The sequence below is a fragment of the Pleurodeles waltl genome, chromosome 10 (genome assembly GCF_031143425.1).
Source record: "Pleurodeles waltl isolate 20211129_DDA chromosome 10, aPleWal1.hap1.20221129, whole genome shotgun sequence".
NCBI classification, from domain to species: domain Eukaryota; kingdom Metazoa; phylum Chordata; class Amphibia; order Caudata; family Salamandridae; genus Pleurodeles; species Pleurodeles waltl.
The window spans coordinates 225,587,029-225,600,831 of record NC_090449.1 but is presented as its reverse complement, the minus strand read 5'-3'; the positions used below and the strand labels follow the sequence as shown (position 1 = coordinate 225,600,831).

Genomic DNA, 13,803 nt, shown 5'->3' with positions numbered 1-13,803 from the left:
AATTAGAATGAAAAAAAACATAGAAATTCACTAAATAAACAAAGGTTACAGGAACGTTATAGTTAAGCTCCCATTTTAAACATATCAAATCATAGAAATTCACCAGTTATAGTTATTTAACTCAAGTAACTATAACCTGTGCCCTAAAGCAACTGACGTCCTCACCATGCACTGCTAGTTACCCCACAAATTACAGCACTCTTGATATCTTTGACAGCATCAATGATAATATCAGTGTATATTTGCAGTAAAATTGCTTACGAAAACAACTGTGCATGGTGAGATAACTCGAACAGGTGAATTTTTATGGTTTGGTGAGTTTAAAATGTGAGCCCAACTGCAACAACCTTGTAACTTGTGTTTTTTTAAGTGAAAATATATATATAACACTTGTATGTAATATTTAATAGGTGCCCCGGGTCCCCCATGTGGGACTATTCAGTGCTTATGACTTAGATGAGGATTCCCCTGTAAGAGAACTAGGATTACAGGTAAGCAGTCTCTCATTCTCGACCCTTCTAGTGATGTCAGTGGTTCCTCACAGAACCGTGCAACAGTCGGGCTCCCCACCTCAAGCAACTCATTCTAGCTTTCTGACTCCTGAGCTCCTAGCATTTGGGTATCTGAAACTTGCTAGAGAGTGCAGGTCTATCCTCAAAAGTGCACTCATACCCAATACATGGGCCTGCTATGGTGCCAAGTGGAAGAGGTTTGTCCACTAATGCATTCTTATGTGTATACATCCTCTTACAACCTGCAGTTCAGGTTAGCGTCTGCTGCCTCATTTATACTTCCATATGCATTTATGTAGCCACTATTGTAGCAGATAGAACAGGAAACACTATTCTCTATTGAGAATCAGTTTGCAAGGGTTTAATGGAAGGATTCAAACAGGTTATTCTACCTATACCGTTACTTTTGCGGCTTCAGTAGATGTACCCCATAGCATCAACCAATTTAGCCTCTGAAAGGTGCACAGCAATTGTGTAGCCTTGGTGCCACTGCCCCGCAATCAGGGTAAGCAAGTATGAGTCCACTGCCCTCCTCGCAGCCCCACCTGCCAAGCCTCTTTAGAGTGCCCTTAGTGGAGCACAGCTGCTGGTTGGACAATTCTGACCAAGTTTGCAGGGCATTAGTTCAGAACTGTACAACTTGCCTTTCATTGCCAATCTGCATACCTTCCACAGTTTCCAGAATGACCAACAAGGACATCTGTCTGTCTTGTAGCAGTAAGTGTGGGCCCTTTTAGGTGCCTGGACCCAAAGTAGGTCATGGTAGTTGTTCTGGCACCAAAGAAGGATGGAATCTTTGTCCTATTTTATGCCTTGGCTCTCTCACGGCCTTCCTCTGCAAGTAAAAATTGAAGCTGCTCACACTGTGGCAGGTATTGGCTGCCCTCCATCGTGGAGACTGGATGTTGGCTTTTGATTTGCAGGGCATCTGTTTTGATATAACAAACATGCAGGCCTGTTGGTGCTACCTGTGGTGCTTGGTGGGACAAGAGAATTGCCCCTTTGCTGTGCTCCCCATTGATCTCGCCAGTACTCCTTGGTTTACAAAAAAGTGATACAGTACACCTTCGGAGGTCAGAGTTCCAAGTTTTCCCTGACCTCTCTGAATGAGAAAGGCAAGTGCACCCCAGGCTGTCGTCAACCAGCTCTTTACTACAGCAACTTTCCCATCATCTTTGGGGTTGACTATCATTTTGCCAAAGTCACTCCTGACTCCTTCTCGGACTCTCACCTTCATCGGAGCCATTCTGTACACAGTTGGGTTTTGTGCCTTTCCCCAAAAAAAGACAGTCCAGGGTATTGAGGCAGTGTAGGAGCTGGCCTGGTGTGTGATGGGTATCTATGGTACTTACACCGGGTCCAGGTATCCCCTCTTAGTGAAGTGTAGGCAGTGTCTAGAAGCCAGGCTCTCTAGAGATAGCTGTGGATGAGCAGCTAAAGCTTATTTAGGAGAAATGCAAAGCTCATGCAATACTTCTGTAGTCACACAGTACTTACACACATGAAGTAAAACACTAAGTTGTACAAAAATAAAGGGTACTTTATTTTTGGAACAAATCGCCACAAAATACTAGAAAAGGTGACCCACCCTTAGGAAGTTAGTAACACACTAAATATATACGCTAGTAATCAGGAATAGACATAGAAAAGGTTAGAAAACAGTGCAAATAGCAATAACCAATAGTGACCCTAGGGGGAGCACAAACCATATACTAAAAAAATGGAATGCGAACAAGGTACCCCCACCTGGGTAAGTAAATTGTGTAGAGGGGAGCTGGGAGTACTAGAAAACCAGAGATAAGTAGCACAGTTCCTCCCCCCAAGCGACCAGGAATGCAGGAGAAAAATACTGGATTTTCACCAAACCACCCAAAAGGAGAAAAGAAGAAAAAGATGACACCCAGAGAAGACGGCAAGAAAACCAGCAGTGGATTCCCGAAGAAAGAAGACCATTGGAGAGAGGGGACCAAGTCCAAGAGTCACAGTGGATCCAGGAGGAGTAGAAGGTATTACCCACCCACCTGTGGATGCAGGAGTTGGTCGACTGTGATGAAGAACAGGTCAGCACTGCAGCCCTGGATCCGGAGAAGAGTTCCTGAGGGATGCAGAAGATGTCTGACGCTGGAATGAAGATTGCAGACGGGTGTTGGTGCAGGAATGCCACCAACAAGCCTTGGCAAATTCACGGATAGTGGAAAAGTGGTGCCGCCGGGGACCAGCAAGGCCCAGGAGGACACAACCTAGGAAGGGGAGTCAGAGGGGACACTCAGCAACACTGAGATCCCAGAGGAGCAAAGGAGTGTTCACAGGATGGGACACAGAAGTTGCTGAAGTAGCCCATACAGCACTACAGAAAGGGATCCCACGCCGCAGGAGAACCACGCAGAGGACTATGCATTGCAGGAAGGAGTGTGGAGGGCTGGAGCTGCACGTAGCCTGAAGTTCCTTTGGATGAGATGCCAACAAGTCTTTTCAGCTGCAAGAGATGCAGTGCATGGGGATACTGTCCTGGCTGGGAAGGCAAGTGCTTACCTCCACCAAAGTTGGAAAGCTAGCAGAGAGGACCAAGGAGGACTACTCCAAACCACCACCTGTGATGCAGGATCAGCACAGCTCAGGATGAGAGGAGAGGAGATCCACGCAGCTAGTTGTCATTGCAGTAGGTGCCTGCGGATGCCGGGGAGTGACTCCTTCACTCCAAGGGAGATTAATTCTTCCTTCTCGTGCAGACTGAAGACTTGCCGCCCTCAGAGGATGCACAGCTGGGTAAATGTTGCAGAAGGTGGACGGAGCCGTGGAAACAATGTTACAAGAAGAGTCTTCTTCATGGATGCAAATTGTCGGCTCCTGGAAGGTCCAGTTGCGGTTCCAGTGGCTAGAAGTCGAAGTGGAGGTTGCAGAGGAGTCCTGCTGCAATCTTGCAAGCCAAATCTGTGGACCCCCCAAGAGAGACTATAAATAGCCCTGAAAGGGGGATTGGTCACCTAACCAGGTGACCACCTATCAGGAGGGAGCTCTGATGTCACCTGCCTGGCCTGGCCACTCAGATGCTCCCAGATGTCCCTGCCAGCCTTGGATTCAAGATGGCAGAACGCAGGGACCCTCTGGAGGAGCTCTGGGCACCACCCCTGGGGTACTGATAAACAGGGGAATGGTCACTCCCCTTTCCATTGTCAAGTTTTGCTCCAGAGCAGCGACTGGAGGTCCCTGAACTGGTGTAGACTGGTTTATGCACAGAGGGCACCAAATGTGCCCTTCAAAGCAAACCAGTGGCTTGGGGAGGCTACCCCTCCCAAACCATGTAACACCTACTTCCAAAAGAAGGTTGTTACTCCCCTCTCCCAATGGAAGTCCTTTATTCTGCCTTCCTGGGCTTGAGCTTTTCAAGCAGCAGGAGGGCATAAACCTGTCTGAGGGGTGGCAGCAGCTGGGGTGGCTGGAAAACCCTGGAAGACTGGTAGATGCAATGCTGGGGGTCCTCTAAGGAGCCCCCAGAGTGCATGGAATCATACTTCCAATACTGGCAACATGATTGAGTATGATTCCGACATGTTTGATACCAAACATGCCTAAGTGTGGAGTTACCATTATGTAGCTGGACATAGGTAGTGGTTATTAGGATCCCAGTGAACATGGTCAAACACACTAATAGGCAGAAAATTGGGGTAACCATGCCAAGAAAGAGGGTACTTTCCTACGACTAGAAATAGTGTTACCAAGGTAAGTAAATAATTTTTGACTTTTCAATAGTTTTCAACAGTTTGAGTGATTTTGTTTTTAAAAAAAATTAATTTTTTATAAGTATTAGTTTTCTTTAATGCACTTAAAAATAACTTTACTTTGGCGTTTATATATGCTTCAGTAGTGTGCCCCGTAGAGTTGTCATTTAATAATTTGCTGTCTTTTCAATTCTCATCTGTACAGGACTGCCTTATCCCACTTTACAGTGACGCTTTGCGTTCATGTAAACAACACGACGTGAAACCTTGGATCCATGCTCTGAGATACACTGTGTATCAGAACGAACTGGCTGAAAAAATCAAAGGTACCAAGCAATTGTCTTAGTTACAATTGTAGTTTTCTTCACCCAAATAACATATTTGCTTTTTATTACTTTTAAAAATACATGCACCACATCCAGACCCAAAAATGCAAATAAACCATTTGTCCTCATCACTCTGAAGCTCTGTGCAGGAAGCTGGCCTGGTGTGTGTTCTGAGCACCTGTGTTATCACCTTACACGAGGTCCAAGTATCCAGGGCTTTCTAGAGGTACTGTGGATGAGCAGCCAAGACTTATCTAGGAGACATGCAAAGCTTATGCATTACCACTACAGTCACACAGCACTTACACACATGAAGAAACGCACAGTGTTACCATAATGAAGTATCTTTTATTTTTGTAACAGACTAAAATACTGTATGGGCAATACTCCATTAGGAGATGAGTAAACACACTAGCATATACACATTAGAAGTCATTAATTACCATAGAAACCAATAGCAAACAGTAACATAATAGAAAATAATGAAGACCCTGGGGGGAGACCAAACCACATACTAAGTAACTGCGATGTGAAAGGCAGTCCCCCATGCAAGGAAGTAGGATCTGCAGAGGGGAGCTGGAGGAACTAGGTACCAGGGACCCCCCCCAAGAGAGAAGAGGTAAGTCCCTGGTTTTCTCCAATCCAACAGGTAAATTAGAAAAGGACTGTGCAAGACTGGAAGAAACGAAAGGTGAATCCTAAGAGAAGAGGATCTGCAAAAGAAGGGGGCTTCGTCCAGCTTATGTCTGGTTGGGGCAGGAGCCACTACCCACCCTTCTGGAAGTGCAGGACCAGGTTGACAGTGAAGACAAGGAGCCAGCTGTGCAGCACTAGAGCAGGAGAAGAGTTCCCGAAGCGATGCAGACGATATCCCATGACTGAAGAAGGGTTGAAGTCAGTGATGTTGGAAAACCGCCAACAAGCCTTGGCAAAGGCAAAAATTGCAGATGAAGAGTTGCAGAGCTGCTAGAGATCAGCAATGTCCAGGAGGACTCAACCCAAGGAAGGGAGTCCCAGGTGACCCTCAACAGTGAGGAGAGTCGGAAGATGAGGATACAGCCCCCACAGGCAGCTCATAGGCAGCAGGTACAGGAGTTGCAATGAGGCCCACTCAGTGCACCTGAAGAGTAGTCCCTAGTTGCTGGAGCAGCAGACAGGAGAATGTGCTTTACAAGGAAGAGTGCTGGAGGCCAGGGCTACATGGAGTCTGAAGATCCCTTAGAAGAAGAGCCAACAAGCATTGGTAGCTGCAAGAGTCGCAGTGTACTGACTTGTAAGGAGAGGCAAGGGCTTACTGTCTCCCAAGTTGGACAGCTGGTAGAGAGGACCACTCCAGACCACCTATTGCAGGATCCACGTAGCTTTGCAAGAGGGAAGATCCATGCGGCCGGACGTTGTTGCAGTTGGTGCCTGCGGATGTAGGGGTGTGACTCCTTGACTCCATGGAAGTTTCCGTCTTCTTTCTTGTGCAGACTGAAGACTTGTCATCTTCAGAGGATGCTCAGCCATGGAAATGTTGCAGTTGCTGGAAGAAGCTGGAGAAACAATGTTGCAGAGTGGAGTCGTCTCTGAAGTTGCAGATTGTCGGTTCCTGGAGGGTCCGGTTGCAGTCCCGGTGTCCATAAGATGAAGTAAATGATGCAGAGTTGTCCTGCTGGAGTCTTGCACGTCGAATCTGAAGACCTACCCTGGAGGGATACCCTAAATAGCCCTAAAAGGGGATTTGGTCACCTTGCACGGTGACCACCTTTCAGGAGGGGGCTGTGACGTCACCTGCCTGACCTGGCCACTCAGACGCTCCCAGGGGCCTCTGCCTATCTTGGATTCAAGATGGCAGAATCAAGTGGCCACATGGGAGTTCTGGGCGGTGGTCATGGACAGGGGAGTGGTCACTCCCCTTCCCATTGTCCAGTTTCACGCTAGAACGGGAGCTGGGGGTCCCAGGACTGGTGCTAACCAGTTTATGCAAGGAAGGCACCAAATGTGCCCTTCAAAGCATATTGGTGGGTTGGGAAGGCTACCCCTCCGAAGCCATGTAACACCTATTTCCAAAGAGAGAGGGTGTTGCCTCCCTCTTCCAAAGGAAATCTTTTGTTCTGCCTGAACTGGTCAAGCAGAAGGAGGGCAGAAACCTGTCTGTGGTGTCGCAGAAGCGCGGGCTGCCCGGAAAACCCCAGAAGACTGGTAGGAGCAATGCTGGGGATCCTCTAAGGAGCCGCAGAGTGCATAGAAACATACAACCAATACTGGCAACGGTATTGGGGTATGATTCTGACGTGTTTGATACCAAACATGCCCAGGTTCGGAGTTACCATTATGTAGCTGGACACAGGTAGTGGGACCTGTTGCCAGTACATGGGTAAAATGGCTTCCCCAGCACTTGCGAAGTCCAGGAAAATGGAGCTGGAGTTCGTAGGGGCATCTCTGCTCATGCAGGGGTGCCCTCACACACTTGCACCCTGCCCTCTGGGCTAGTAGGGCCTGCAATGGGAATGACTTGTGTTGACCTGGTGCAGTGTCCTGTAGTGAAAGGGTGCATGCACTTTTTTAGGCAAGATGCAAATGCAGGCCTGCAGATACATTTTACATGGGCTCCCATGGGTGGCATAATACATGGTGCAGCCCATGGGGGATCCCCTGGTGCCCCAATGCCCTGGGTACCTAGGTACCATATACTATGGGCTTACATGGGGGCACCAGTATACCAATTGTGGGGCGTGCTAAGTACTAAGCAACCAAATTGAGAGGGAGAGACCACAGTCACTGGTTAGCAGCATCCCAGTGAACACAGTCAAAACACATGGACAGCAGGCAAAACGTGGGGGTAACCAAGCCAAAAAGAGGGTACTCTCCTACACTCTGTATCCTGTTTTATTTGTTGATGCATCTTCAGAATTCATTAATTCTTAGATGATTGATTGCAATTCCTGGCCTGAAAACTGGAGATCTTGGCCAAGGGTTGGTCAAGAACTTTATTTAATCCTAACACACATCTCTTGGACATTCTTACTGTTTAAAGAGTAAACTATTCTCAGCTTGTGAACTCAAAGGTAGGAATAATAACCGTCTCTCGATCTGTACTATGTGTCCTTACCTTCCTTCTGATGAGGGCTAGATATGTGCAGTTCCAACCTCCTCTCCTTTACCTACTCTTACCTACTTTACTCTGGCTCTTCTAGACTCCCTGGCCCACCTTGCTGTCACATCAGCTGCAGTGGTTTTGCTTTGTTGGTTGATCTCTGCCTAGATTGTAAGATTTATTTAGACATCATTCACTGGATGGGCCATTTAAAGCTGCAGAATTAGATGTGTTTTGGTCAATTTACTGCACCCCTTATCTAGTTCATACTTTGTTGTATATTCCATGAGTTATTACTGTCTTCTGTTCTTTCCAGACAGTCATATGAAAATGTTGTCTTTTTTTTATGCCTAGTTACTCTTATTATACTGATCTTTCACCTACAGATGTCTTGTTCAGGCCCTTCTGTGTGCTTACAGCTATAACAGCTCTATTTGATTTTCAATTTGTATATATGAAATTGTTTTAATTATTTTGGTTTGATTAATGTACTGTATAAATCTGCATTGCTCCTGGATCTTGGGCACACTATACAAAACTGTGAAATAAGGAATGTTTGGAGAAATCTAACAAAAACCTTTAGAGGAAGAAGCAAGCTGACGGCACTCTGATTAGGGTTGTATCTTCAAATCTCACATTTATTGACATTGTAAATACAGGTATCCCTCCTGTGTTGACAGATTTGTTTTTCTTGACCATTAATTGATATAGTTATAAAGAAAAGCTTAATATATTTGCATATGTAGTTCAGTTTCTGCACCCTCTAGTACAATTCATATGTGTGATTTTCTGAGATGTTTAGCAAAGTCCAGCCTGTGACTGAGTTTTCAGAGCTACGACAAATCACTTCAGGAAGATTGCATTTGAGTAATAAAGGTAACCAAGAGAAACATTATTAACTGCAGATTCCTCTCTCTTTGGATATCCCAGGCGCTGGCTGGATCTAAAATGTTTCTCCCACATAGCCGCAGGTGTTTCCCTCTGACTCTGCAGCGATTTCAGACCACCTCTAGAAGTGACAGTGCAGAGCTGCATATATGAACTTCCCAGGTACTTATGTCAGTTCCTTTCACATCCTTAAATGGAGATCCAGTGCTCTGATCTTTGTCAAACTTTTACTGATTTCAAAATCTCATTTTCTGCAGTATGCCAAGGGTAACAACAGGGGTCAACCAATGTTGTGACTTCAAGAGTTGGATGATCATCACATATCTTCAAGATGTTTGTGTGTGGCTGAAGACCATCATGGTGTTGGAGGCAAAACACAAGCACAAAAAGTGAGGTAGATCACACTGCAATTGCTTGATACACTCCCAAGTTGTGGACCTGTTCTTGCTCATCAGTCTCCGCTCAAGGTCACCATCTTTCAGCAAGTTGAAGACACTCTCTCTCACTATTTCTCTATTGACTGCAAGTGTAGTCGACATGCTAACGATTTGACACCAGTGTCATCATCTGAATCCGAGCCTGTTTGAGGCCGGTTCCGACAACCCCAGAGTTTCTCAGGCTTTTGTCCACCGTAAAGCAGATAGAGGCCATACTGCAACTGTTCAGAATGATTAACTGTACCTAGAGTCTTTCTTCAACCTCCACGAAGTAGGAGGGGCCCCTAGTTGGTCTTCAGCCTGCTCCTTTTTTTAACACAGCACATGCCTCTAATCAGGCCTATGAGTTCTCGCCTGTCCCAACTCCACTGGCACCATCTAGGATTCCAGTGGGTTCAGTGCTGTTCCAATTACACTACTAATTTTGGATCTGGCATGTAGTTCGGCTAGTCCTGTATCTTGTCATGAGATCACCAAGGTGCCACCTCCAACTTTGGATGAGCTCCATCTTCTCCCTGTGCAGCAGTACTACAGGAGGCTGGAACAGTGTTTGGTTTGGACTCTAAAGCAGTTCAAGGATTTAAGTGTCCCCCATGACATAGATGATGAAGAGAAAACCTGTGCAGCAGCTAGTGCAGCCTTTCATAAATATGGAGCATGGAGGGCTGCAGACATCGTGCACACCACCAAAGGCAACACTATTCCTCATCCTACTAGCCTGCTGCAACTGCAGCCAAGCCTTTTTCATTTTGTCTTTCATTGTCATGCTCTGCCATTAATTTTTCCTACCCGGTTGTTGGACCATTACAACAGATCAGTGGGTGTTACAGATTGTTCAGCAAGATTTCACCTTAATCTTCACATCAACCATCCTCACACCCCACTTGTTTTTACTCAAACCTCAGTGGGTCATGAATACTGAGGTATGAATTAAGTGCACTTGCTTTGGGCCAGAGGCAAAAAAGAGAGGTTTGCAGAGGCAGGAGAAAGGCTGGAGGCCCACTCTTTCATGCTGCCCAAAAAAGTTGGGTTCTGGCCTATTTTCAATTCACCCTTTAATAACCTTCTTGCAGAATAACAAGTTGAGGGTGCTGACTTTGGCCCAGGTCCCTTCTGCATGGATCCTGAGATAAGATGGTACCCTTGAACTTGTAGGATTGCATGTGTCATGTGCCATTCCTTCAGCCCTATAGATGTCACCTTGTGTGTGTGTGATAGGGTTGATGTATTTCTTGCTGGTGCTAAGAAGGGAAGGGTGGTGTTGAAATAAAAAATGCCCTGACCAAGAAGAATCTCTCTGCTGCATGGGCGTCTATGTATCCTTGCACTACTTCCTCAACACTGATAGTTACTAATGGAGCCAATTTTACTGCTCAATATCTTGGTGTGAGTCTAAGCCTTTTGGGATGTACTACTTTATCGATTCACAAGGTGATGATTTTGTTGTTATACTTACCCATCAGCAGAAAGAGCAAGTTACTGCTCTTCGATAATACTCATTCTGGTGGATACTCCATCTAACCACAGATTTGTCACCACCCTCTCTCCCACCCTTTCTGAGGATTGGATGTCTGTGATTATACATATAAAATAAATCCCAAGTTAGATTTAGCCCATTCTTATTAGCAGTCTCTCTGTTGATCTGTATCTGAGGAAGTGGAACAGTTCAGGATAAACTGACAGTATACAGGAACGGCACCAATATCAGACTCTGCATTGTCACTTCTGGAAGCAGTCCAAGGTCACCTCGGAGTAGGATGGCACCACCTCTCAGCGCATAGGAGGAATTGCTGTGAAACGTTTCAGGTCGAGTTTGCCTGTGGATAGTCAAAAAATGAGTAACCTGAGGTTAGAGAGTCCATGTAAAAAAATCTTTACCCCTGGATAAGTAACTTGTTTTTTTAGCCTAAGGCACACATGTTTGTGAGGTAAGTGCCTAAGCATACTTTTTCAGTTTTTAACAACAGTGTTACTGTATTTGAGATAATAACCAGATCTAATGCTTTCTGGAGTTGGTTGTTCATACAAAGGGCAAAATACATTGGTTTATGATAGCTTTTACTCTGAATTACAGTTGATAGTGAAAGCATCTGGCTCAAGAAATTAACAATACATGAACTTCATAGTCACTTATGACAGTAGCATCTGACGCCAAGAACCAGTCAGCAAAATAAAACAGCGTATTTATCTGGTTCGGAGACACACAAAGATGTAGATGAATGTGGAGGGGCAACAACAAGGCATCGTATATTCGTCATTCTCGGAAGAATCAATGATAGCGATGTCAGCAAGGATGGTTTACGTGCCGAAAGGTAGTATAGACAAGGTGAATTGGAATAGATGGGTTCTAGTGTAAGTGTTTGACAGGAACTCATCCATTTTATGTTGAGTAGGGCAGCCTCATAAGAGATTGATTATATCGTGTATGCCTTTGAGGTCCTTGTAACTGGAAGTTATTTGTTAGTCTGCAGTCTTGCTGTGGTAAGGTCTATGAAGGACAAAGCATGTGTACAGTGTTCAGTAACTCTCTGATTTCTATTAAGGTCTTAACGTAGAGAGTTGAAAAAATGTTGTACTTGATGTTAAAATCACACCTTTCTTTGGTTGTGCCTGATAAATTTTGACAGTAATATTGTGTTCGATGGTGGATGGCTGTAGATACACATGCTTTGCATAAGTCCGCCATCTAGTGTTAGGCTCGGAAGTGTTACAGGTATTTTTTCTTCAAATAATCTTTTTGAGTCACAAGATCGAGTGGTGACTCCTCTCGGTGATAGTGCGCATGGGCCTCGAGTCCTCTGTTATATTTTTCTCTCTGCTGTTCGTTTCGGACATGTTTTGTCTAGGTCCGGTGGATCACAGTTTGGTATCTTTCAAACTTTAATTTCCAGCTTTTTATTGATGACAGTATAGTTTTCGATCGTGTATTCCACACTTCTACTAATCGATCCGATCTTAATCGTCTGGATCGGTTTAACACCCTTAGGGGTGTCAACACCCTTCTTGGGCCTGCTTTGACAACTGTAGTCGGAGAATGATAGGCTAATGAAACATTCTTTGTTTAGGTTCCATCCTCAATGTCACTCCAAGTTTCTGTACATGGATCAGCACTTGATGTGAAATTTGTGCCTGTCTGGAACACAAAGAGGAGACCTGCAACGCCTGTAGTCTTTTCGACCCAAAAAAACCCTCCTGGACCGAAGAGCATGACTGTTAGAAATGGCATTGAAGACAACAGACAACCCAGACATCTTCAGAGAATAGCTTGCACAGGAAGAAGTGGGACATCAAGCAGCCCTCTCGATCCGATACTCCAAGTCGGAGCAAGATTTGGACATCGAGAGTCAGTCCATTCCAGCAGCACAGTACGGGAGTACAATAGCACCATCTCACCACCTAAAGACACTTAAGAAGATTTCCAATTTAGGCATTGGCCCTCCACAGCATTCGGGCCATGGTAGGATCTAAAAAAAAAAATATTCGGGTGCCCCACCCTCTGGTTCGGCACCAAAAACCATAAAGACCAAAATGCTTTTGGCACCGACCAAAGAGGCAACCGCATCCCAATCTGTTTCGGGATCAAGTCCATCATTTGAATCGATCACTTAGCACTAAAGAAATCAACATTACCATTTACTTCAGAGCCAACACTTTCAGCTCGAAAAAAGCATTCTGTACCGAAGATTTCAGAACCAAAAGTAAAGTTGACAAAGATTCTACAGTTTTCCTCTGACGAGACTTCTTCTGTAGAACCTAGTTTGGAAATAATGGACGCCCGACAGCGCAAAATTCACTTTCAGAAGGGAACTGGAAAAATCATGGCTTCTCCTCCTATTCCAATCAAAAGGAGACTTGCATCCCAAGAAACATTGGACACAGTGCCTCCCCCTAAAAAAATCTCCAAAGAAAAAACACATGGCTCCAGAACAACTTCCACCTCACTCTCCTGTACTTCGCTCTACTACATCACCACCACAATCGCCTACATCCTTTATTCACCTACAGTTCTCTCCACAAGCATCATCATCATCACCTCATAGAGATGACTTACGTTATGATCCACAAGATGTGGATGCATGGGATCTATATGATCCAGAACCCATTCTTCCTAATGACCCTGACCTTTATCCAGCAAGGCTTTCTCCCACTGAGGAAACAACTGCATATAATCAAGTTATTGCAAGGGCAGCAGCATATAATGTATTCATAAGTACCCAATCACAGTGGATTTCCTGTTTGACACACTAACACACATAAAGAGTCTCAGTTTCTACCCATGCTACCAGGAATGCGCAGGCATGCCACTGACTTATTAAAAGAACCTGTTAGGGCAAGAATCATTACTCTAAGTGTAGACAAGAAATATAAAGCTGCACCCCCAGATCCAACTTTTATAAAAAAAAAAAAAAAAAATACCACCAGACTTTATAGTGCTAAATGTGGCACAAAAGCATGCTATTAGTCCACAGGGGATTCTCTTCCTCCAGATAAGGAGAGAAAAAACTGGATGCCTTTGGCAAATGAGGGGCTACTCAAGCTGCAAACCGTTGGAGAATTGCAAATTCTCAAGCACTTCTGGCGAGGTATGACATGGGGTGTATTCTAGGTGTATTTCTAGTACTCCCAGCTCCTCTCTACACATTTTACTCACCTAGGTGGGGGTACCTTGTTTGCATTCCATTTTTTTTCTTCTGTATATGCTTTGTGCTACCCCTTGGGTCACTAACGGTTATTGCTATTTGCACTGTTTTCAAACATTTTCTATGCCTGTTTCTGATTACTAATCTATATTTAGTGTATTACTAACCTCCTAAGGGCAAGTCACCTTTTCTAATATTTTGT

General features: G+C 45.0%; 1 protein-coding gene across 2 annotated transcripts in view; it reads left to right on the top strand.

Moving 5' to 3' along the window:
• The window catches only part of SMG1 (SMG1 nonsense mediated mRNA decay associated PI3K related kinase), a 1,401,298-nt gene that overhangs the window by 606,760 nt on the left and 780,735 nt on the right, over positions 1-13,803 (top strand). For both annotated transcript variants that reach the window (XM_069210224.1, XM_069210223.1), the window contains one exon: positions 4,437-4,557. In XM_069210224.1, the coding sequence (XP_069066325.1) occupies positions 4,437-4,557 (121 nt within the window). The remainder of the gene's footprint in view (positions 1-4,436; positions 4,558-13,803) is intronic.